Here is a 26,836-nt window from a genome sequence, read left to right as displayed (position 1 = left end):
TGCATGTATGCTAGTGACAAGTAACTTGTGTTTTCTGTTGGATCCTTATTGCGAGTTTTAAGTTCTTAAACTCTTTTCAGTTGTATCTGTGTCTTGCGGTTTTTTAATCTCGACAATCTCCAGAGGGGATGTCTGTGTCCTCGTTTCAGACCACGCTCATAAAAATGCATTATCCTTGGAATCTCCGGGATCACTGCTGAGATAAGAACTTGCTTATTTAATGAGTTTGTCACAACAGTAAATTATAGCACTGTTTGACAAAAAGGAAAAGTTATAAAAATCTGTGTCCCTTGATATTCTTATTGGCCATGGTCAGGCCCGATCCCTGGTTTGGAATCAAAAATCTGGAGCCAATACCGAGAGAGCCAGTGAGCTTCAACCTCATTCCCAGCACAAAACCCTGGCAGATCTTCAGTGTAATCTCCTCTAAACACGTTTATTAAGACTTTTAATTGCAGCTTGGCTTTCTCCCTTCAGGAAAACCGGCAGAGGAACAAATACAGGGCTTATTTACCGCATAACAGGCTGCAGGCGCATAGCAAAGCAGAGGCACAAGGCACTTTAGCACACAGCAGCAACAGAGCGCTGCTCAGCAAAGACACTTCACTGATTCACGGCATCAGCCTGACTGACAGAAACAGGCATTCTCAAGAAAACAGCCTCCCCACATTCAGGTAAATGCAGCAGGAATCGTAACAAGCAGAAACCAAATTCCCAATATAATTCCTGATGACAGGTGCATCTCTATGCCAACGGAGCCCTTTCATACTATCTCCTTCCCCCCACATTCGACTGGAACAGTGAATGGGGGGAAGTAATCAAAACCCAAGCCTAAAGGAAACCTTTCATTTTATCCAATCATAAAAAAGTCAGTAATTTCCTTTGTTGTTTCTACAGTCAGACAACTGCATTGTTTTTATTTTATTTTATTTCTGCACATTAAAGGATCTGTACTAATGTGTTGGCATCGCTCAGGCACTCCAAAAGAAGAGACTGTACTACTTAAAAGATAATGAGGAAACAATCTTGGCAGATGCAATTGATCCCACTGTTTTATAGCACAGGGATTATCAAAGGATTATCTAACAGTAATTATTCACCCAAGGTCGACACAGCTTTCATGTTCACTCATTGAGTGGCAGCTGAGGTGTGAGAGAGAAGCAAGGTAATGAATAAAGGTAAGGGTGCTCAAATGTATTTCCATGTGTGTACATGTGAGTTTTGCCTACAAGGGGTACAGGAGCTCCCTATGAACCCAATCATTTCTAAGTCGCATCACAAACCCCAGACTTCCTTATCGGTACCAAACACATGCCAGTAAAGTCAAAGCAAGCGCGAATATCTACTGTGCCGGAAGCAGCACCAACTTTTGGAATCCCCCAAACGGATAATCTGAAAAATCAGGGAGGAGCGTGGTGAGAGACATAGACTCCCAGACATGATATCTGTTGAGGCTGTGTGCAACAAAGTGTAGCATGAATACCTATTTGATATTTACTGGCTGACATGACACTGGGGATTTTAAAATGGACCATTATTCTATCATTAAAAGTAGTTATTTCCACTCTGCGTTCCTTACTTTATTTTTCCAACAAAGTATCGTTATTTTTAAATTTCCTGAATTTTCTAAATGTCAGCCTCTGATAAAGTCAGGTTATTTTCAGATGCCAATTAGGCAGTTTTTATAAATATAACAGGGAAGGTTGTGATTGAATATTTAAAAAAAGACATTTGACAGCACTGTTTCTCCCTCTGTTATTATTTTCAGGATTTCATACTCCTGCCATTTTAGCACCTACGCCTTGCATTCTTTGCCAACGACTGGTGTAGCAGAGCAGTTGGGACTCTGAGAAACACAGTTAAAAGCTCTTGTAAAACCTTTTTTAGTATTAGGAACAGTGCAACATGCCATGACTGAAAGAGATGCAGATCCTGGAAGGAGGCGGACTCATGTGTTGTGTAGCTAACATGCCTCACATATGTATGTTGGGACAGTCAATGCAGCAAACCTGAAAGAATGAGAATGGATCTTTGGTGTCTGATTTGTCCGACAGATGAAGTCAGGTTTGTGCCTACACAACAGTCACCTGAGGAAAGGTTAGTTTTTTGGGTTCAACTTTTGGGGTTTTTAAAATGTCTTTCTTTCCACAACCTCAATTAAATTGTAACTATGTTATCTCAACCTTTATGCACAATTTAATATAATTTTTAATCCAAAGTAAAAAAAAAAAAACTAACACAACAAATATACAAATATGACATCTGATGGCACCAGAGTATTGTCAGTTTCTTTTCAGAAAACATAAAAGTTTATCTTTTATTGCAGTAGCATAATCTCACACTAAACCAATTTCAACCTAGCTTTTTAGTACATTTATTCCATGGGGGAAAAAAGTGCTTCACTAGGCCCATGTAACAATTTATTTTACATAAAATCTATTCATATTAACTAATACAAGTAAAGCATTTTTTCAATGTATAATTTAAGTTAATCAGATTTTCTACAAACTTTTATTTAGTGATTCTTGGCTTCTGGACGATGCCCATTTCTGTGAGCCACTCTTAAAAATGAAAAAGACAAGAGAACATGTATTTAAGTAAGGCTGTGTGTTGATAATCATAAGCAAAGTGATGGCTAATTGGAAATAGATACAAATAATTAAGAAAAGTTAAAACAACTGAAACTGTGACAAACAAGGATAAACAAATGTTTGTGTTGTCACCACACATCTCTAAAGCTCTCTGTTGTGGAACTGCAGCAAAAAGAGGCATTTTGGAGTCACCAAGTCTCCATAAACACCATTCATTTGAAGGGTTTTTAAAAGATCTTTCCCAGGGGTGCCAATAATTGTTAAAGGTACTTTAGCTTGATTCAACATAGTTGAAACTTAATATTTACATAAATTGTATAAAATGACACATGACCTCTTTTTTCTCACTGTCTGACATTAAATCAAGCGAAACTTCCTGTTTTAGGTCAGTTAGCATTTTACCAATTATTTATATTTGCTAAATGCCAGAAAAGTGAGAATTTTTATTACTTTCCTCAAAGTTATAAGTTTAGACACACAAAGCTTACTATGCCTTTTTAACAATCTGGAAAAGCCAAGATGCTGGTTTCATGATTTTGTATGCTGGTCACTGGTTTGTTTGCAACCTTGACATAAATGGCAACATGACTGTGGATGTTTTTAAGGCAAAAGTACATTGGACTAACAATTTGTGGACATTCACAAGTCCGATTCATCCTTGAGTACAATTTCCAGTATGAAGGTGCCGCAATTCATCTGTTCAAACAATTACATGCAAGTATAACCTTACTGGGAATGTCCAAGCATCATACCGTTTAGAAAGGAGGCAGGTTTTGCATCCTCGAGATTAACTAGTTTGGGGGAAAATGAAAAACCTTTTAAAGATTGCTAAAGTTGGTATGGGAGTGTCATTATCCACAGTAAAACAGGTCCTGTACAAACATGGGCTGAAAAGCCACTCAGAGAGCTGGAAGCTACCACTCCAAATGCAAACAAAGTCCAATTAGAGCTTTGCAAATCCATTCAGGGACAAAGTTCCTTCATGATTCAAGACATGTCCTGTGGTCTGATGGAACCTAAAAGGGGGAAAGGTTGCGAGTCTGAGCACACCATCTTAACTGTGAAGTACAGGGGTAGCAGCATCATGTGGGGATGTTTTGCTGCAAGATAACATGGTGCATTTTGCAATTTAGATGACATTATAAAGAAGGAAGATTACGTGGAAATATTGAAGCAACATCCCAAGACATCAGCCAGGAATTAAAACGTGGACACAAATGTGTCTTCCAAATGGTCAATAATCCTAAGCAGACAACCAAACTAGTTACAAAGTTGCTTAGGGGCAACAAACTTAATGTTTTTTGAGTGATCAACACAAAGCATTGAACTCGGTCCCATAGAAAATTTGTTGACATAGCTTAAAAGGTGTGGGAAATTATAACAGTTTAAAACCCTGACTCACTTAAAGCAGTTCAGCCAGGAGAAATGGCCCAAAATTCCAACAAACCAGTAAAAGAAGCTTGTTGAATGTCCCAAGTCATACAGATTAAAAGGCAATGCTACCAATAACTAAATAAATGTATGTAAATCTCTGACTTAGAAGAAAGTTTTAGAGATCTCAAAAAACTCTTTTGATTATAAAATGGGCTTTTAGCAAACATAAATAGTTGTAGCAATTGTAACTGAACTAAAACATTTGCTGCACGGTGGCGCAGTTGGTAGCACTGTTGCCTTGCAGCTAGAAGGTCCTGGGTTCGATTCCCGGCCGGGGCTCTTTCTGCATGGAGTTTGCATGTTCTCCCCGTGCATGCGTGGGTTCTCACCGGGTACTCCGGCTTCCTCCCACAGTCCAAAGACATGCCTGTTAGGTTAATTGGTCAATCTAAATTGCCCTTAGGTGTATGAATGAGTGTGTATGGTTGTTTGTGTGTTGCCCTGTGACGGACTGGCGACCTGTTCAGGGTGTACCCTGCCTCTCGCCCATAGACTGCTGGAGATAGGCACCAGCTCCCCCGTGACCCACTATGGAATAAGCGGTAGAAAATTACTGACTGACTAAAACATTTGATTTATTGTCAGACAGTGAGGATAAATGTTTATGCATCATTGTCTAATTTCAAGCCAGGACAACCCAGAGTACCTTTTACATGACTCCCCTTTAGTTCTACTTAGTCATCATTAAAATGAAAGTCACTGTCACTATATAAAGCCAGGGTGTATGAGTAAAGGAGCTATAGGACATCTGTGTGTGTGTGTTTGTGTGTGTGCGTGCGTGGGTGTGTGTGTGTGTGTGTGTGTGTGTGTGTGTGCGTGCGTGTGTGGTGTCACATGGAATAGCGGAAGTTTTTAAATGTGCCACTGACACAAAGGGGTGTGAGGCTCACCAGTTGTGGAGGAAATGTTGACATCAATGCTGATCTCTGGAATGCCTCCACCCTTCAGCGCAGCCACACAGGTGTACGTGCCAAAGTCGGTAAACTTCAAGTCTATGATGTCCAGGTTGGTGGTTCCGGGAGAGATGTCGGGGTCCGTCTGAGTGATGACCATACGCTCTGAACTCCGAAGGGCACGGCCGTTCTTTAACCAGCTAAATGTCAGCTCCTCGGGGGGTGTTGCTTCCACCTAAAAAATAAAGCTCAGATTAATGGACAACTAATTTACCTTTTTGTGTGCATCTCTCTCTCTCTCCTAAAATATATATAAGCACATCTTTTCTGTCACACCTGACAGGATATCTTGACTTCACGCCCAATCTGGATGTTGTCATCATTATGGTAGGGGTCAGGGGTGATCCAGAACCGTCCCTTCTTCAAAGCTGTGAAGGAAGTAATATTTATGTTTAGAAATGTATCCACATTTGCACACATGTGTTGGAGATCAAAAGCCAGACACATTTACTGTAAGTTATGTCTCTTCTTGTTATACAGGTCCTTCTCAAAATATTAGCATATTGTGATAAAGTTCATTATTTTCCATAATGTAATGATGAAAATTTAACATTCATATGTTTTAGATTCATTGCACACTAACTGAAATATTTCAGGTCTTTTATTGTCTTAATACGGATGATTTTGGCATACAGCTCATGAAAACCCAAAATTCCTATCTCACAAAATTAGCATATCATTAAAAGGGTCTCTAAACGAGCTATGAACCTAATCATCTGAATCAACGAGTTAACTCTAAACACCTGCAAAACATTCCTGAGGCCTTTAAAACTCCCAGCCTGGTTCATCACTCAAAACCCCAATCATGGGTAAGACTGCCGACCTGACTGCTGTCCAGAAGGCCACTATTGACACCCTCAAGCAAGAGGGTAAGACACAGAAAGACATTTCTGAACAAATAGGCTGTTCCCAGAGTGCTGTATCAAGGCACCTCAGTGGGAAGTCTGTGGGAAGGAAAAAGTGTGGCAGAAAACGCTGCACAACGAGAAGAGGTGACCGGACCCTGAGGAAGATTGTGGAGAAGGGCCGATTCCAGACCTTGGGGGACCTGCGGAAGCAGTGGACTGAGTCTGGAGTAGAAACATCCAGAGCCACCGTGCACAGGCGTGTGCAGGAAATGGGCTACAGGTGCCGCATTCCCCAGGTCAAGCCACTTTTGAACCAGAAACAGTGGCAGAAGCGCCTGACCTGGGCTACAGAGAAGCAGCACTGGACTGTTGCTCAGTGGTCCAAAGTACTTTTTTCGGATGAAAACAAATTCTGCATGTCATTCGGAAATCAAGGTGCCAGAGTCTGGAGGAAGACTGGGGAGAAGGAAATGCCAAAATGCCAGAAGTCCAGTGTCAAGTACCCACAGTCAGTGATGGTCTGGGGTGCCGTGTCAGCTGCTGGTGTTGGTCCACTGTGTTTTATCAAGGGCAGGGTCAATGCAGCTAGCTATCAGGAGATTTTGGAGCACTTCATGCTTCCATCTGCTGAAAAGCTTTATGGAGATGAAGATTTCATTTTTCAGCACGACCTGGCACCTGCTCACAGTGCCAAAACCACTGGTAAATGGTTTACTGACCATGGTATCACTGTGCTCAATTGGCCTGCCAACTCTCCTGACCTGAACCCCATAGAGAATCTGTGGGATATTGTAAAGAGAACGTTGAGAGACTCAAGACCCAACACTCTGGATGAGCTAAAGGCCGCTATCGAAGCATCCTGGGCCTCCATAAGACCTCAGCAGTGCCACAGGCTGATTGCCTCCATGCCACGCCGCATTGAAGCAGTACATTTCTGCAAAAGGATTCCCGACCAAGTATTGAGTGCATAACTGTACATGATTATTTGAAGGTTGACGTTTTTTGTATTAAAAACAATTTTCTTTTATTGGTCGGATGAAATATGCTAATTTTGTGAGATAGGAATTTTGGGTTTTCATGAGCTGTATGCCAAAATCATCCATATTAAGACAATAAAAGACCTGAAATATTTCAGTTAGTGTGCAATGAATCTAAAATATATGAATGTTAAATTTTCATCATGACATTATGGAAAATAATGAACTTTATCACAATATGCTAATATTTTGAGAAGCACCTGTAACATGTCAAAAATTTATTTAATCCTTCTAACAACTAAACTGTTTAAGGGGCTAACATTGAAATGGTAACATATTTAATTTGGAATATTTAGGCATCGATATTAATCAGAATATTTAATTTATTGGCCACTTTATTAGGTACATCTTGCTAGTACCGGGTTGGATCCCCTTTTGCCTTCAGAACTGCCTTAATCCTTCGTGGCATAGATTAAACAAGGTACTGAAAACATTCCTCAGAGACATTGGTCCATATTGACATGATAGCATCACACAGATGCTGCAGATTTGTCAGCTGCACATCCATGTTGCGAATCTCCCGTTTCACCACATCCCAAAGGCTCTCTATTGGATTGAGATCTGGTGACTGTGGAGGTCATTTGAGTTCAGTGAACTCATTGTCATGTTCAAGAAACCAGTCTGAGATGATTCGTGCTTTATGACACGGCGCGTTATCCTGCTGGAAGTAACCATCAGAAAATGGGTACACTGTGGTCATAAAGGGATGGACATGGTCAGCAACAATACTCAGGTAGGCTGTGGCGTTGACACGATGCTCAATTGGTACTAAGGGGCCCAAAGTGTGCCAAGATAATATCCCCCACACCATTATACCACCACCACCAGCCTGAACCATTGATACAAGGCAGGATGGATCCATGCTTTCATGTTGTTGACACCAAATTCCGACCCTACCATTCGAATGTCGCAGCAGAAATCGAGACTCATCAGATCAGGCAACATTTTTCCAATCTTCTATTGTCCAATTTTGGTGAACCTGTGCGAATTGTAGCCTCAGTTCTGCATATAATGCAGCTCCTTAGCTCCTGTTCTTAGCTGACAGGAATGGGACCCGGTGTGGTCTTCTGCTGCTGTAGCCCATCCGTCTCAAGGTTCGACGTATTGTGCGTTCAGAGATGCTCTTCTGCATGCCTTGGTTGTAACAAGTGGTTATTTAAGTTACTGTTGCCTTTCTATCAGCTCGAACCAGTCTCGCCATTCTCCTCTGACCTCTGGCATCAACAAGGCATGTGCGCCAACAGAACTGCCGCTCACTGGATATTTTCTCTTTTTTGGACTATTCTCCGTAAACCCTCGAGATGGTAGTGCGGGAAATTCCCAGTAGATCAGCAGTTTCAGACCAGCCCGTCTGGCACCAACAACCATGCCACGTTCAGTCACTTAAATCACCTTTCTTCCCCATTCTGATGCTCAGTTTGAACTGCAGCAGATCGTCTTGACCATGTCTACATGCCTAAATGCATTGAGTTGCTGCCATGTGATTGGCTGATTAGAAATTTGCGTTAACGAGCAGTTGGACAGGTGTACCTAGTAAAGTGGCCGGTGAGTGTAAATCCAATTAAATAACTTGTCTGTTAACAGAAACTTACATCAAGTAATTTTTTATGAAGAATGTTTTTTTCTCACAGCAGGAAACACCTGGATTTTGCCACCTTTTTGCCTTTTTGGATATGCTCTTTGTAAAAGTAGAATCAAATACATAAAGAGGCTGGATATTTTCTGCCATTATAATTTGCATTTATGGAAATCTTTGTATATATCACCATTTTCCATATACTCCTACTAAACAGCAAGACTTGTATGCCTGCAAACTTTCCCATTAGTTGCTTTTCATCTGGAAATCACTGATTGGGTTAACTTCTTATCTTAGTGTTTATATGTATAAACATAGCACACAGTATGACCTGCACAGTCAAAGTATTTTATGAATCTTCTCAAAAGCAGAACAGAATAAAGAAAAAATGTTTTTAAATATGCTGTGTCTCTTTCCTGTAATAACTTACGAAATGACCTGAAATTGTCAGAACTGGTTACTCTGGGGAAGTTTAAATCAATTATGGAATGAGAGAAGAGTTCACCCGGTCAGTGTGACTGTTTAATGTTCATGCTTGTCTGCTTTTAATATGGTTTGGCTGTTCACTGCTTTGTATTTCATTTATTTTATGTTTTAGTTTCTCTGTGGCCTGGTCTCGCTTGGAAAAAAAAAAGATTTTAATGAAACATTTTAATTGAAGAGATATGTAGACTACAATACTTAAAACACCTTGGTAAATCCTAAAAAAGAAACAGTTTTGAGTTTATTCTTTTGTGAATCTAGAGTCTCAAAAAGATTGATGCCTTGTTTTAAGTATTAAACCTATAAACCACCTTTAACATTGTTCTATACTAAAGGATTCTGCGCTACTAAGATTTACAAATACACACAGAGAGAAAATAAAGTCAGAAAAATAGCTAACATGATATCCAACAGTTTTAGTCAAATTTGGTTTGCTTCCAAATCTTGCATCTCCTGCTAAAAAAAAATAAAAAAAAACAAAAGCTGATGGCACCATGGAAATCTTTTCATCTAGCAATTCCCAAGTGACATTATCAAATTCAGTTTGGTAAAGGGAAAACAAAAACAAAACCCCTGTGTCAGATTTAAACACAGGAAATTCAATGTGCAAAACACATTGTGATGCCTGCCAAACTGCACACTGACGGAGAGATGAGCGACATGCGCCTCTTTGACATGATCCTCCTTCTCACTTTTGAAATCAGCATCGGCAGGCAGAGAATCCTATTTCTGATGCATGGCAGATACAAACATTGCAATCATGTCAACACTCCCTAAACCCCAATACATTTATTTTCATTCTTTTCCCCCGATCTGCTTTTACACTGTCATCTCTTGCTTTTCAACATAGATGTATATAATTCAATGGTCCTGGCATGGAAAATGTGTCATTTGGTATAATACACTGTGTAACACATATACGTGACCTTTATGGAAACAAAATAAATCTTATTACCACCAAACCGACATTCATCTCCCATTTGGGATAAGTTGTGCAACACTGTGTATAGCCAAAACATAGATTCCAATTTGCCTAAAGCAAACATACATAGCACAAGGTTAATGAGACAAGACAAAGTCCATAGTGAAAGGCATTAAATAGGCAGGTCTGGAAGGAAGCGCATCTTTTCTACTACAATGTGTGTCAAAGGAAGAAAATATCCTCACGAAGAGTTGCACTCTCGTTATTCAGGCATAGCTGTACAGCTTGACAGTTTGGAAAGGCGTTTGTATCTCAGTGACAAGTTAAGAAGAGTTAGTGGCCGCATCATAAGAAAGAATTAGATACAAATAGCTGTTTCACAGTCACACAACCAGCCCTAAAAAATCCTTTAAAATGAACAACATCTATTTGCATTTTTAAAAGTGGATTTTTTTTTTCTGCTACTTGTGCTATTTTATTATACATTGAACGTGGGTTTACCCATATAAAGAGCCAAACATGTACGTTCCCCTTTCTCTTTTGTAAGTCTGAGTTTGAACAAAGGAGCTACTAAATCTATGTTGCTTTCCTTGCAAGGTTTTGGATGATGTCCAGTTAGGGATCAGATTCAAAAAACAATTTAAGCTAATGTAGTCTAGCTAGTAATGTGCCAGGTTACACCCTCAAGGTAAGTCATTTATACCTTTGACAAAATGTCAATTTACTAACAAATTAGTTCCTACATAAAATTTTTTTTAAATGTATTATTATTTATTTATTTTATTTAAAAAAGGGCAGTGTTCACCAGTTAACATCGAAACAATTAAGTATGGATGTTTGAGCTGATTTCATTATATGCAGTTCATTTGTCTGTTCTAAGTTAAAAACTAAATTATGTCGAGAAATCATTTCGGTTCTATTAAGCTGGAGCATAATTGCTTTAGCAGTAATTACTAATTACTACTACTAATTTGTTCTTGATGCCACACACTTGTAATCTCAAGTGCCTTTTTAACCAGTGAAAAGCATCAATTTATTGTAACTTTCTCATTCCCTTTGGAGTGTATTTGACACCATTTTTTGACACTATCTTTTATGTCTCTAAATAAATAGTTGTGTTTTACGCTGAGATTTTATAATGATCTGCATATTTCTCTAGTAGCGGAACAGGTATTCTGAATGTATAAGGCCTGAGGTTGGTGGTGGTAGGGGGGTGTTTTGAATAAAGGTCTACTTCAGTAGTCAACAAACAAACATGAAGTACCTGACACCAAAATAAAAAAAATCAAATCAGGTCATTTTTAAATGACCACATCAGAGTGCACGGTGGCACAGTTGGTAGCACTGTTGCCTTGCAGCAAGAAGGTCCTGGGTTCGATTCCCGACCGGGGGTCTTTCTGCATGGAGTTTGAATGTTCTCCCTGTGCATGCGTGGGTTCTCACCGGGTACTCCGGCTTCCTCCCACAGTCCAAAGACATGCCTGTCAGGTTAATTGGTCACTCTAAATTGCCCTTAGGTGTATGAGTGTGTGCATGGTTGTTTGTGTGTTGCCCTGCGATGGACTGGTGACCTGTCCAGGGCATACCCTGCCTCTCGCCCATAGACTGCTGGAGATAGGCACCAGTTCCCCCATGACCCACTATGGAATAAGTGGTAGAAAATGACTGACTGACACATCAGAGTACCTGATTGGGTGTTCTATTTGTGATTCATATTGGCTGAACCCATAATGTTAGCCAGCAAGCTAAAAAGTACCCAGACAGGGGTAGGTATGGAGGTGAGCTTGGTGGAGTGCAGTTACAACTAGTCATTCAATTTTAGAACTTTTAAAGCCAAGTGATAAGTCTTTGTAGCATGAAAACAACTTTCTGTTAATTGTGTCAGCACATTATTAACTAGGGCATCACTGAGATGTGTTATTTATTAGCAACTTAGCAACAACTCAAATTAAAACAGGTAGGAAACATTCTACCATCCATTAGTCTACAACTACAGCAAACTGCTGAATATAAAAACATTGTGAGCAGGAGCAAGCCATGTGTTAATTGAAGACTGCAGCTTAATGAATCGATCCATATATATCTTTAGAAATACATTATAAAGCTTTGCACATTTTAGGTGGGGTATAGGTCAGAACAATATAGCTTTCTGAACCCAGGTAACTTATGCTGAAGCAACATATTAAAGCAATCCTCCAGAAACACTGGTTGGGACAAAATGAGTCACTTGTATGTAATATAACAGAACAAATACCTAAATGTTTGGATGCTTGATTCTAGACTGGACAATTTTATGAAATATAATAGAAAGGGTTCTAATTATTAAAATCTAAATAAATAATGAAATGGTACAATGAGACAAACAAAGATATATCCTTTTGAAAGACAAAGCATCACGGATAAGTTAAAATGGATTTACTTTTTCTCTTGTTGACAGATTTGATGCTATTGTGCAGTTTGTATGAGGTTTTTATAAATTGTATCTGTAATTTTGAAGAAATTAGCACAACATGCAGTTGACACTTGTCTGCAAAAAAAAAAAAAAAAAAAAAGCTGTGGATCGAATCTTTTTTTTACCCCTTTTAATCAGTTTGTTTGTAAATAGCATCCATATCATGTCTGCTAAATTTATTATGACTGACATGATTTATTATCTCTACAGCCAGAGGCATACTCATTGGTTTACAATTTAAAATGCACTGTGTGTTTTTCAGTCAGATTTATTGATTGTTTGTGTGTGCAAATCAGAAACTGAAATGCTGAAATAAAAAAACTGTTCCTGTTTGCATTTAAAAATGCAGCCTATTAAGGCATAGCGTGAATACTAAGCGTGGTCTCTGGTTTATATCTAGTTTTTTTAAAGGATTCACAAATTACAATCAAGGACTAGGCTGCATGGTGGAGCAGTTGGTAGCACTGTTGCCTTGCAGCAAGAAAGGCCTGGGTTCCGACCCTGCCCCTCAATCTTTCTCCATGGAGTTTGCATGTTCTCCCCATGCATGTGTTGGTTCCTCCTGGGTACTCCAGCTTCCTTCCATACTCAAAAAAACATGACTGTTTGGAGTGTCCAACTCTGTTGCCTTTGCTCTGTTTTAGTAAATATTGGAAAAACATTTTTGGTGAAAAAGAGATTATTGGTCACTGTAAAAAGGCAGCCAGGTACAAGACAGTAGTAAATGTATTATGTTCTCCATGTGTGGAGGTTTGTTTTTTAAAAAGTGAAAATCATATTGCTAAATTGCATGCAAATAAATGCAATTAAAATTTACTTGCATCTTAACTTAAAGCAGAGATCTCTGTTTACATCTTAATGACGCCAATCTTGTTTCCTACTTTGTGCAGAATATCCTAGAAGTGAATCAGCCTCCCTCATTTCCGCATACAGCAGCACTGCACTCATGCATATTTAAGAATTCCTCCTTGTGTTCGCCACATTGCCGAAAATCCTTTCCTGCAATTTTAGTTCAGCATAAATAATGAATTGCAAGTAGATATTCCTGTAAATCGACTATACTTGTGTATAACAAGAGATAAACGGGCATTACTTCACCTGGTTGTAGTAAATATTTCTGGTCTTATGCAAAGACTAAAATGCTGCCTGTTCACTTATGCACAGGAAATACTAAAAAGGTGAAGTTTTGTTTTTCCTTTTATATGAGAGAATTTGCAGAATAGATGAGAAGGGCCAGTGCACAGTTAGGAGACTTTATTGGTGAGTTGTCACTCCTCTCATTCCTAATATGGCAAGTCATATGAATATTTAATAAGGACTCTGGTTGAAAACAGAACTTTCCCATTTGCTTTGAAGGTAAGCTGTCTCTGACTACTGTTACACAATTTCCACAACATCATAAATAATAGCTAACAAGAGCTATATATTTTGTTTGTGAAATCTAAATTTACACACCTGTAGATAAACATATGCTGACTGTATGTAAATCCATCCTGTTTCCATAGATATGAGGCATGAACACTTCCACAATTAATCTGTCAGAGAGCAACAGCAGGGTTACTTAGCAGCTTTGCTTCTAAACTGTTTTCTAAGAAGTTCCTTTTTTGTTATTGTCAAAGCTTAAATCATCTTCTTACATGTGAAGCAAGGATCAGGGTGCTACCAGTGGATTTTGTGATACAACTGTGTGCATTTACGACTGCAAATTCTGTGTTAGGATTTCTGACAGCAATGTACATAGTAAGCTGACAAGTCTTTTGTTGAGGAAATGCTGGGGATTAGCTCCATTCAGACACATCGAGAACATGTTAAGCTAGCTGGAACATAAAACCTAAAGGTGCAGTTAACCCAACACTGCTCTGGGTTTAGTTACTAATAAAGGTAAGAGCTCATTATACCTTACTGATTTGGTGAATTTTAACGTTCTTGCACATTGTTGAAACAATGATACAGACTAATAATATGTGACTCTGACCTGGATGTGATTCATGACGTGTAAGACAATTGCAAGTAATATCAGATTTTTTTTGTTGTTTTTCATGTTGTTTACATTGTTCCGAAAGAAATTAAGCATAATTTTGTCAAGCTGTGTGAATTTAATAAACGTTTAGCGTTTTACTGTTAAAAATGTGACACTTTGCAGCTGTGACCAGTAATAACACCCGTACCACTGAGTCATGTTACACGTTGCAATTTGCCATCCTTCATGGTGTGTAATGATACATGAACACATGAAGGCCAGTAATAATATGCTTCCTCTAACCCAGTGGTTCCCAACATCTTTTAGTGGGAACACTCCTACTAGCAACACCAAAAATTCTGTGCCTGCCTCCACTGAAATGCTAATGTGCTTTTGCACACACATGTTGCACATACCTGCACCTGCAGGTACTTTTGTGTGCAGTGATGTGTGTAAATGCTAAAGATGAAACCTTGCCAATTAATCACATCTGTATTGGTAATCTTATACTTTCTTTTCCTCAATAGCGTAATTGCTGTCTTTTTGTTACAGACCTATGTGCAGGGTTCAGATTTCAAGTTTTAACACACAATACAGACTTGCTTTCATTGTGACAATAAGAAGAATTCTTAAACTTCAGTTTTTGTTAATATCCTTTCCTGAAAGACACACACAACATATTTTTATTACTATTCTCTGCAGCTTGACCATAATGTTTGATTCAGGGTAAAATATCTGCCAGTTTAAATAAAAAACTCAAACACAATGTACTTACATAAAATGTTTTAAATGGTTTAAATTTTATAAGCACAAAGGTCAATATACTGTATGTGTAAAAGAACTACATGATGCAATTAAAGTTTAATTGTTCCTTTTAATCATCTCGGTGTTATTACATATCTAAAAGCCACTGCCTCACTAATGTATTATTTCTTTATCAGTCCAAATACTTTTCACTTAAAAAGTAACAGCCACTTTTGTTTATTATACCTTTGTCCAGGGATAAAATCTTAGAATGTAGCAAAAGTTAGAGGTTTGATTTTATTGTGACAAAGATCTGAACTGTCTGACATGCATGTATTCAAGATTGAGAGCATAATCTCAAATCGATCCAACTGAGTAGATAATTTTTCTCTCCCTCTAAATCGGCCTAAAAATAGCCAAGTTCATCACTGGTGAGTTTTGCTTTTATGTGCTCACTGCGTCACCTTCTGATGACAAAAGGTTTTAATAAAAAATTTATTTAATACAGTGCACACTATGCAGTTTTGTTTGCTTAACTGTTCCAGTTAATCCAATTTTATAAACACAGTGGAAAACGTGGCTTTATGTGTAAAAGGAGCATGTGATGCTGTCTAAGTTTGATCTACATTTATGATTACTATATATGGTGTTCTTATTTTATAGATCTCTACTGTATTTCCAAAAACATACTGACAACTACACCCCCTTTACAAGCATGGACTGCCTTGGTTGGGAATCACTGCTCTAACATATAGGTGTTTAAGGTAGATGACAAATAAACGACAAGATGTACAAATTGTCAAGTCGGCCAGTTTATTGGCCATCTAGAAACTCATTTCTGATCTTTTCTTTTTCCGGTCAGTAAACGCACCATACCTGAGTGCCACCAGCTTGCAGTAACAGCACTTTGAGTTGTTGGAGCTATTACTAAAGAAAATACAGTTTATGCTTAGTATCAGTGAGTTGCTTAAAATGAAAAGGAAGAACAAAAGTTATAAGATGCTATTTAAAAATAAACTATGTTCTACAGGGGCACGCTGTACATATTTGAGTAAAGGTGCTCTGTTCTTTTCTGGAACATGCTCATTTAGACATGTGGCAGTCTATCTCAGAGTTAAAGTAAACAACAATTGAAATATAAATAATAAATTATTGCTCACAGCAAGAACACCAGAAAATAATTTTTTGAATGCTATAAATATATGACAGCATAATAAAAGAACTACCAGAGTAGTAGGGATTGGCTGACATTTGTATAAGCAGCTTTATAGCTTTATAAAAGTATTAAAAATACACTAGAACAATTGACCACAAAACTGCTGTTCATAGTTATTTATGCTAACCACGTTAATCTCAAAAAAGCTGTTAAAGACGATTTAAAAATTTGGATTTAAAAAACAAATTACTTATATAAAATATAATATCATTAATACCCACTAACACCAGAAGGGCATGAAAAAAATTGCTTTGACTGCTGTTCTAATATTTTATTATGTTATAGTTCCTCAATAGAAATCAGGTGCAGTATACTTTTTTTGTTTCAAGACCCAAGAACAAGGAGACTCTTTCAGTAAAAGTCAAACATTAGGTTGTTCAAGTTTCATTGTTAGTCTTCTATTTCTTCAGCAACTCTGGTCTTTATGGGTTATTTTAAGGATTATTTTATAACCTTAGAATGTGTTTAATGTGTTGTTAGATAGCCTACATCTAATGGAGTTATTCTTTACCAACATTAAGACACTGCTCCTGAACTGACTGTAAAGTCTTGTTTACAGTGTAGCATGTCTTTTTGCTCTGTGATTAGTATAATTTTAGCATTGTGGGGAAAATAAGGTCACAAAGTTATGCAACCCCAAACAAATCCAGCATCTATTACTGATGAATTTCTAGTTTTCTTTTACCCCTCATCCGAACTTCTTGTCATTGAATCGTGATCGCGAATGCATTCAAAAGAGTACAACACCCACTACATAGTCTTCACAGTAGTGGTAATATAGGGGCTGTTTTTGTTCACACTTGCACTATATGTTTCCTTTTTTTCCGCTTTTGCCTGAAAGGTTGCATGCAGTTCAACCGTGATGCGAATATCATTCAAGGTAGTCTGCTTGATCATTTCCATACTTAATACAGTGCTCCTGTTTCCCTCTTCTACTGTAAACTAAAAGGCTTTTTGCCTCTAGAAAGCCTTTTGAATCCGCCATAGCTTTAATAGCCTTTGGGAATAATGGTTGTCCTTTGCATGAAAAGCACTGATAATCATACAAAGAAAACCCCCTGCTGAGGTCTTTTTCAGAGAGCTTGTGTCACAGGACAGGATTACAATAGCACCCCAGGGAGTTAAAAGAGCTCTTACATACAGACAATGATGGAAACACATGTATCCAGGTAATGAAAAAAAGGGTTGTAACTTACAAATACGAGTATGTATACAAGTTTTAGATGTCGGTCTCACTTCTTCACTTAAATACACCTCATTCCACATTTGCTCTGACTGATTATCCTTATGTATACCCATCAATTCTTTCATTTGTTGTTTTAAGCAGGCAACATACTGTACACTGCAGGAACGTCACGGCAGCAAAATTGATCAAAATACAGGACATTCATGCACACTGACATATTTGTGCAGCCATCCATCCACCTTTCATTTTCCTCTTCATTTTCAAACAACAGTTCTCACACTAGCTACTACATGCCCCCCATGCCTCAGTACCTTTACAGTATCACAATCATTCATGTACAGTATGTGTATTCTTTGTTTGGGAGGAAAAAACATTAATGCTACTACCAACCTTTGGTTTTGTAAATTAAATACAGGAAAACACACATGCACATCTAAACTCCACAAATGGTCTGTAGAGCAGCAGGACAGGAGATTAACATATTTGTTTTTGTTCATAAAATCTAGACATCGACTCTATAAGTTACATGGTTACACAAAATGGTTGTGTTTTTGTTGTTCCTGGAAGAATCACAAGATTCAAATCAATCCTCATTATATCAGTGTTAGTCTGAACATGTGTGGGTGTGTGCAAATAGCTGTGCTTGCATTAGCAGGTGGAAATGATAGCTGGCTTCGGTGTAGAAGCTGCATACCTGCCTTTGTAAGAAACTCCTCAGTCGGAGAAATCTGATGACAGCGCTGTAGCGTTTGATTTTCCATCTTTGATAGCTAAACCACACCTCATTTTATCTCATCACATCGAGGGAAATTTTACTGCTTTCCAAAATGATGGCAAGCACAAGCACATACTTGGTGGTGTGTGCTTGCAGGAAGACATAAAAACAAACATCAAACCACCCGCCCATTTCAACACCATCTATAGCTGATTCTGTCAGTTAATTAGTTTTTCATTTCACTTTAGCCTGGTTAGATGTGATATGACACCAGAAAAGAAAGGAACAACCAATGCACAGCATTTTTGCTGCAGATATCTTAAAAACCGATGAAGAATAGGCTGACAGAGAGAAGCAGGGTAGTGAACTGTATTTGAAGACGTGTTGCAGACCCTTAATCCGTAGAAAAGATCCCGTCAGCAGGGTGATGTGATGCCAAGGGCCTGCTGGGCTGGCTGTGGAGATGGCCAAGGCCTGGAAGGCACAATGGCTGGTCCAACAGTATGGCCAGAGAAGCTACCATCTGCTGGGGAGAGATGTGTGTTTCCACATACACAGGCCCCTTTGGCAACAGCAGTTTGCTGGGGCTTCTCAAGGACCAGAGAGGAGCGTAACCAGCTGAGATAAGCAACGATGAGGCCACAGGGTGACCCTGCTAAACATGCAAATTGAACTGTGCCCAGCAGAGCTGAATGATTAGATTTTATGTACACATGGGGCATATCAGCTCATGAGCACTGGATGATGACCGTCCATGTGAACATGTGCTTACAGCTTTAACATTTTAAGTAATCATAGGAACACACCAACATAAAGCACATATTTATTCCACTTGCACATCACTGGTGCTTCACTGGCATTCACATACAGTACATTCTTTTCTTTCGGTTTATTTAGTTTACAAGCACATGTTCACATGTATCCGCTTGTATCTGGGATCTCCCAGATACATCTCCCTGGGATGACCCAAAGTTCATGGCCATAGGTGAGGGTAGGAACGTAGACCGATCTGTAAATTGAGAGCTTCGCTTTTTGGCTCACCTCTCTCTTCACCACAACAGACCGGCACAGTGCCCCCATTACTGTGGCAGCTGCACCGATCCGTCTGTCGATCTCCCGCTCCATTCTTCCCTCACTCGTGAACAAGACCCCGAGATACTTGAACTCCTCCACTTGAGGCAGGAACTCCCCTCCAACCTGAAGAGGACAAGCCATCCTTTTCCGGTCGAGAACCATGGCCCCGGACTCGTAGGAGTTGATCTTCATCCCCGCCCCAGCGCATGCTGTAGGTCTTGGCTAGAGGGTGCCAGCAGGACCACGTCATCTGCAAAAAGAAGAGACGAAATCCACTGGTCTCCAAACCTGACACCCTCTGGCCCTTGGCTGTGCCTAGAAATCCTGTCCATAAAAGTTATGAACAGGACCAGTGACAGAGGGCAGCCCTGCCGGAGTCCAACATGCACCGGGAACAGGTCTGACTTAGTGCCGGCAATGCGGACCAAACTCCTGCTCCGCTTGTACAGAGACTGGATGGCCCCTAATAAAGGGCCCCCGACTCCATACTCCTGGAGCACCCACCACAGGGCATCACGAGGGACACAATTGAACGCTTTCTCCAGGTCCAGGTCCACAAAACACATGTGGACCAGTTGGGCAAACTCCCATGAACCCTCGAGTACCCCGTAGAGGGTATAGAGCTGGTCCAGTGTTCCAAGGCCGGGACGAAAACTACACTGCTCCTCCTCCTCCGAGGTTCGACTATCGGCCAGACTCTCCTCTCCAATACCCTGGTGTAGGTCTTACCAGGGAGGCCGAGGAGTGTGATCCCCCTGTAGTTGGAACACACCCTCCGGTCACACTTCTTATGAAGGGAGACCACCACTCCAGTCTGCCAGTCCAGAGGCACTGTCCCCGACCGCCACGCAATGTTGAAGAGGCGTGTCAACCATGACAGCCCCACAACATCCAGAGACTTGAGGTACTCAGGGTGGATCTCATCCACCCCCGAAGCCTTGCCACTGCAGAGCTTTTTAACCACCTCGGTGACAGTGTGGAACACTGTTCACAGACCAAATCACCTGGAACCAAAGTCATAAGCAACAAATAATTACATTTTAAAAACAGATTATATGGAAATTTGCTTGCATGGAGGATTGACTAAAAGCTGACACTCAGAATAAGGAAAGGTTATTTTGTAAATGAGGCAAACATGAGCAAGTGAGAGCAGGAGAATGAGTAAAGGAAAAGAGAAAATGACACAGGACCTTGTAGATGAAAGAAATACGTATTTTTTGTGAAAACATTGTCCAGGGAATGAGAAGGATATGCCTCTTTATTCAGAGGAAAAAAAAAAAACTATAAACATGATGTTGAGAATCATAAAAATATTTAAATCCTAATGCACTTGCATTGTTGTTTCTATTTAAAGCTACTGGTGTCTAGAGGTTTGAATCTACACATTAGGATCTTAGATTAATTTTTTCCAAAGTTTTTGTCAATATTTGAATGTACCAAATTAAAATTCAGTAAAATGAATGTAAATGTTTTTATCTTTATGCTTCAAGCATATTGAGCATTTATAGGCCTATGGCTTCTCAGTTATATGTTCAAAAAGACAAAGAAGGCTACAGTAAATGCTTGATTAATTCAACGGTAGACAGTTTCATGAATATATATATCGATCATTTATGAAAATGTAATGTTTGAAAATGCTCTCCTTGAGCTAACTTTTTTTTTTTTTTTAAAGACTACAGGATACAGTCTGGACACATGTTTGTCCAATACATACTTATCATAAGAACCTCATATCCACTATGCTGAGGTCAAGTGTTTTTCTGCATTCTGCATTCCGGTTCCGTTCCTCAACACATTACAACAGAAGGACCGAGCCAACAAACAGACTGGGCAGAAAACTAAAGCAGTGGATTCATCAGCAGGGTGAGGAAATCAAGACCAGATACGGGGAGGACGTAGAAATAGAGCCCTCTCCCATTCTGTTGGCTGGGATGGGATGGGGGAAGTATTTGGAGATTCCGGGCTGTTCTGGCTTCGGGCTGGTTCTGGCTTCTCCTGGCTACAAGCCGAGCCAGAGGTCCCCCTCATTTGTCTCGTCTGCTCCAGTGTCTTCCTCCTCCCGCTGACGGCGTCGCCTTCGTCAGCCTTCCGCAGCAGCAGCTGCTGCCGAGCCATCCACGGCAGCAGCAGCCGCTGCTGAGCAGCACACGCTGGCTGTGTCTACAAGTGAGCTCTCAGCATATGCAGCAAGTCTTCTGTGTTCCCCAGACACGTGTTATTGATCATCATAAAGGACAAGGTACTTACTGATCTTTTTCTATACCTCTTTGGTTCACCTGACTCTCCATGGCAAATGTTAATGGTTCTGAACCAACTTAAGGCAGGAGGAATGGTGAGGTTTTCTTCAAGGTCCCTTAACCGTAGAGATGATTGAGGTCCATCGCCAAGAAACCTTTAAGAAATCTTCTCAGCCCGCTGCAGAGGTTCCAGCTGCTGTTCCTGTTGGGGATCAGTCAGATGCTCTGGCATTTGTCCCCGCTGGAGGTCAGCCAAACTCCCAAGTACCAGAGCCTCAGCATGCAGCCAAGCCTCCAGAGCCTCAGCATGCAGCTAAGCCTAAAGAGCCGCCGGCAGGTCTTCTGAACCTCGTCATGTCCCAGAGGAGCCCAAGGGCAGGTTGCCTCCACTTCCTCGCCTAGTTCCGGAGAAGCCCGTGGGCGGGCTGCCTCCACAACCTGGTCCTGAGCACCTTCTAGCTTTCCTATGGGGGGTGCTCAAGGAACTCAGGCCTGACACACCACAGCCTGACGCACCACAGCCTGACACGACGCCCGACACACCTCCTCGTCTGTTTCCGGAAGAGCCCGAGGACGGGCTGCCTCCACAACTATGTCCTGAGCACCTTCTAGTTTTCCTATGGGGGGTGCTCATGGAACTCCAGCCTGACTCCAGGCCCGACACACCACAGCCAGACACACCACAGCCTGACACACCACAGCCTGACTCAGGGTCTGATACACCACAGCCTGACACGACGCCCGACACACCTCCTCGTCTGTTTCCGGAGGAGCCCGAGGACGGGCTGCCTCCACAACTATGTCCTGAGCACCTTCTAGTTTTCCTATGGGGGATGCTCATGGAACTCCAGCCTGACTCCAGGCCCGACACACCACAGCCAGACACACCACAGTTGGACACCAGGCCAAAGTCTCTGCGGTTCCTGCCTGGGTCCAAGCCGGACGCCAGGCCAAAGTCTCCGCCGTGGTTCAGGAAACATCTCAGACCTCCAAGATGCCTGCTTCTACATCACAGACCTCCGTGACGATGGTTTCTTCGTCGCAGGTCTCCTAGATGCCTGCAACGTTGTCGCAGACCTCCAAAGAACTTGCTTCGTGGGTTCCTCTGGCCACGTCACCAGCCTCCTAGATGCTTGCATCTTCGCTGCAGGTCTCCAGATCATCAGCCGCTTCGCTGCCGACCTTCAGAACATCAGCTTCTTCGCTGCAGGCCTCCGGATCATCAGCTTCTTCGCCGCTGGCTTGATCTCCGCCAGCCTCTGGATCAACAGCCTCTTTGCTGCCTTCTTCGCTGCGGGCTTCCAGATCATCAGCTTCTTCCCTGGCTTCTTCACCGCGGACCTCCAGATTATCAGCCTCGTCTCCGCTGCCGGCCTCCTGACAGCCTGCATCTCTGCTGCTGGCCTCATAGACTTAGGTACTCGTTTCTCGCCCTAATGGGTTGTTTTGTTTTGGACTTTGGCCCTCTATGTTTAGTTCATGTTTATTCTTGATTCTTATGGTTTATTTATCTTGGTCTATAGTTTCGTTTAGGTCTCCTCACTGTCGTGTTAATTAGTCCCTTTCCTCATGCTTTAGTTTTATTAGGTTCACTGCTCCCTCTGCCTCCTTGTCTCACCTGTTCTTAGTTCCTTTGATTACCTGTCACCTATTTTCATTGGTTCTCAGTCCTCTCTCCCTCAGTATATATGTGTGGTGATTTTCATTGTTCCTCGCTCGGTCTTCCTGTTACTCCCATGCTGGTTCCTGTTCCTTGTCATTTTGGAAACTCGTGGAAGTTAATCTTTTTGTTATTAATGCCTCAAGAACCTCATTTCCACTATGCTGCAGTCAAGTGCTTTTCTGCATTCCGGTTCCGTTCCTCAATACATTACAACACTTATCTAGATTAGCACAATGTCCAAATCACATTCCAGCACTTTTACATTAAGAAGATAATTGTTATTTCAAATTTATAACAACAATTTATAATTGATCGATGTCTCAAGATCCAAGTTGGACTGTCAAACATTTTATGAAACCTTTCCTTCTTTAGGTGAATTTCCCTTACAAACACACTTAGTTGATTAGAAATTGCAACATTTAACAGTATTCAAGGAAATTTTACGCAACACATTTCCAGCCAGCTCACAGTTGATTCAGAGAAAATCCATAAGCTTGTTTTTCTGCACAGCAAACATCTGTACTAGTTAAAATCAGATAAAAGGCCTCCACTGTGCTGTAGAAGCATGAGCAAACAATAGAGAAACTATTCTTTAAAAAAAGTAGAAAACAATTGTCCATCACAGAAGCACTGGTATTTAGAAAAGTAAGTCCCTCATGCAGGATACAATAAGGCCACTTCACCGCCGGCCTCCGGACTGCATGCATCTCTGTCGCCGCCGGTTTCCTAGACGCCTGCTGCCCTGCCTTTGGCTATTCCATGGCAGGCCTCCTGATCGTCTGCTGCCCTGTTTCTGGCTCATTAGCAGCCAAATTGTTGGACCCTTGTTTTTTATGTGCCCCTGGCCTCTGGATCTAGGGTTTTTGTTTTTGGACTCTCGCCCTCCGTCCGAGGCCCCCTCCGCCCACCCTGGTTGGGTTGTTTTTGTTTTGGACATTGTGTGCCGCTTTTGGTCATCTGGAATCTGACCTCGAGGGGGAGGTACTGTCAGGATGTGACATTTTGGACTTTGTGTTTTGTTTTGTTTTGTTTACTGATTATCATATTTCTCCAGCACCTCTGGTTAGGTTGTGTTTTCTTATTGTTTACATTTTGTTTGTTTACATCCTAGTCCTTGGTTCTCTGCTTCCCTTCCTGTCTGTTCAGTCTGTGTGGTGTTAGGTTTCATTACTCTGTAATCTGGTTTGCTTTATGGGTTCCTTGTTCGTTCTTAGATTTGGTGTTTCTTATGTTCCCTTCAGTTTCTCAGTTTCCTTCAGTTCATGTTTATCCCTGATTCTTATGCTTTATTTTTATCTTTGTTTATAGTTTTGTTTTAGGTCTGCTCGGTGTCTTGTTAATTACTTGTATTAGGTTCACCTGTTCCCTCTGCCTTCCTGCCTCCTTGCCTCACCTGTCCTTAGTTCCTTTAATTACCTGCCTTTGTTTTCTCTCTGCATATTAGTTGTTTTGTTTCATTATGTTTTTGTGGGTTCTTTGCGTTACAACTCGACCCTTTATCCTCATCCCTGCCTTGAGTCTCCATGTTCCTGCAGTGTCTGTAATGTAAGTGTTTGGATCTCGACCCTGTTCAGTACCTGCAGTGTTTTTGTTACGTTTTGACTTTTTTTTGATTAAAGCTGAGAGACTGCTTTTTGAAATGCTGCTTCCAAGCTCTTGTCTGCGCTTCGGTCCACTCCAAAACCCCACCGTGACAAGTAGTTCCTCTCCACTGTCGCCACATGCTTGCCAAGGAGGAGGGATTGCTGTCAAGATAACATAAAACACTGAAAGCCAGGAGTTTGATGGCTTTTCAATGTCTCTGTGTATTTTCTAAAGAGACTGAATTGGTAGGGGTGTGAAGTCAAACAGCCACACCTCTGAGCTGAAAGCAAGACTTTCCGTCTGTAACACAGACTTATGTAAGGGTTGGCCAGCTTTGTAGCATGAGGGTATGATCTAGTGATGATAGACAGTCTACGCGACCAGCTGCCGGGGGACATGAGGCATAAATATACAGTGGCCTATTGGGCTGTACATTTAATTGAAATGATTGTTCAATATTGGGTTGGGCTTCGAATGATTACAAAAACAAAGTTATCGTCAAAAAATATTCTTGTTTATTCAATTACTTTTGGCATATTCCATTTTGCAAGTATGCTCTTATGTAAGGTCTTCCAACTTGTCTGTGCTTCCATCTCTTTCAGAGACTGCACCTACGTGCCTTAGCCCATTGTTTTGAAAAGTCAACAAAATGCCAGAAAGAGAAGTGGAGAGGGACAGCAGCATCACCCTGGCAGGAAAGGTTTGGTTCATGGTGGGTACAAAATATCCATTGGTAGACAATTAGTCAATTTCCCAACTGGGATTAATTGGGCATGGAATGACCAAAAACGTCAAGGGTGAAAGTTAGCAAAGAGCCAAAACAATCAGCAAATACAGCAATATTAGCTGCGGCTACTATTTTGAATCAGAATCAGCTTTATTTTCAAGCTCGTACATACAAACAAGAAATTTGACTACGGTACACTCTGCTCTCAGGTTTTCTTTTATTTTTTTTATATGAATCGGACTAAATGTTTCAGAGGAATCAAAATGTTTCACAATCAGCTTTATTGGCCGAGATTGAGAGAACAAACAAAGAATGTTACTCACAGCATAAACCCAATTAAGTATAGATATATACACTTATATAGACATAAGACAGCACTTTCTCGGGACAAAATGGAGTGATCTGAAAACTATCTGGATACTATATATTTAGAGATGAATTAGAGTTGTTTGTCTTTCAAAGTGCTTACATGTGCCTTGAGATGAGATCTGCTGTAATGTGGCTCTATATAAATAAACCTATTTGAAATAAAAGATAAGTTTAAATTGTGACACAATTCTGCACTGATGTCAGGGCTGCTCGGACATCTGACAGCTCATCAGCCCCAGAAGAAGATCCAGAGATGCATCAGGACATGCTAATCCCACCCCTTGTTAGCTGTAGTGCCAAACATCCCCCTCTTGTGACAGCTTGAGGGGGATGATTGTTTTGTTTCTAATAGGTGAAGCACCTGACATATAAGCAGGATAAACATCTGCTATTTTAATGGCTTTTATGGAGCTTGGTGTATTTTCACTTTGACACCACATGATGTTTTACAGAGCGTCAGTAAACATTATGTCATCTCACCACATCCTTTAGTGACTGTCTTCTCATCTATCAATGGCACTGACAAGAGTAACGATCATCGATCTGATGAAAATGTCCCCAATTTATTTTCTGTTTTTACTGATCCTCAATTTCCTTTGTCACACATTGATTAACTGTGTCATTTCAGCATTACCTTCCCTGCTATCTGTGCTCATTTTAGTTTGTTTCCCTCCCTCATGACTTATTGATTTGGAAATACGTAGGATACAATATTTTGAGGTTTGTTAATTCATCTCTCTACTCCTGTGCCACGTTTTGACATTTAATTTGACTTTTTATGCTGAATTACAGGGCAAAACTAAGGTTGCAGAGTGTTTTCAGGATTTTAAATCATACAAGGTTAACATCACAATGATCAATCAGAAATGCTTGTACCTGATTTTGCAGTTATGTAATTCAGGGAGATATCAGGAAGCCGATATGATGTATTAATGAAGCCAAATGCTGGCAGCCTGTACGAAAGGAATCTTTGTTTTTCCTTAAAGTGGCACATGAAAAAAATCAGTGCCTACTTATCCTGCTAGACTTTTAGTCAATCAGAATAATGCATATTCAGTCTGTTTA

General features: G+C 40.6%; 1 protein-coding gene across 4 annotated transcripts in view; it reads right to left on the bottom strand.

Moving 5' to 3' along the window:
* Positions 1-26,836, bottom strand: part of LOC124881945 (MAM domain-containing glycosylphosphatidylinositol anchor protein 2-like) — a 309,655-nt gene that overhangs the window by 113,098 nt on the left and 169,721 nt on the right. For all 4 annotated transcript variants that reach the window (XM_047387943.1, XM_047387942.1, XM_047387944.1 and 1 more), the window contains 2 exons: positions 5,255-5,346; positions 4,916-5,153 (listed from right to left, as the gene is read on the bottom strand). In XM_047387943.1, coding sequence (XP_047243899.1) covers positions 4,916-5,153; positions 5,255-5,346 — 330 coding nt within the window. The remainder of the gene's footprint in view (positions 1-4,915; positions 5,154-5,254; positions 5,347-26,836) is intronic.

Source organism: Girardinichthys multiradiatus, chromosome 15 (assembly GCF_021462225.1).
Source record: "Girardinichthys multiradiatus isolate DD_20200921_A chromosome 15, DD_fGirMul_XY1, whole genome shotgun sequence".
In the NCBI taxonomy this organism is placed as follows: domain Eukaryota; kingdom Metazoa; phylum Chordata; class Actinopteri; order Cyprinodontiformes; family Goodeidae; genus Girardinichthys; species Girardinichthys multiradiatus.
Note: the sequence above shows the minus strand (reverse complement) of the source record. Positions and strands in the feature narration are given on the sequence as shown.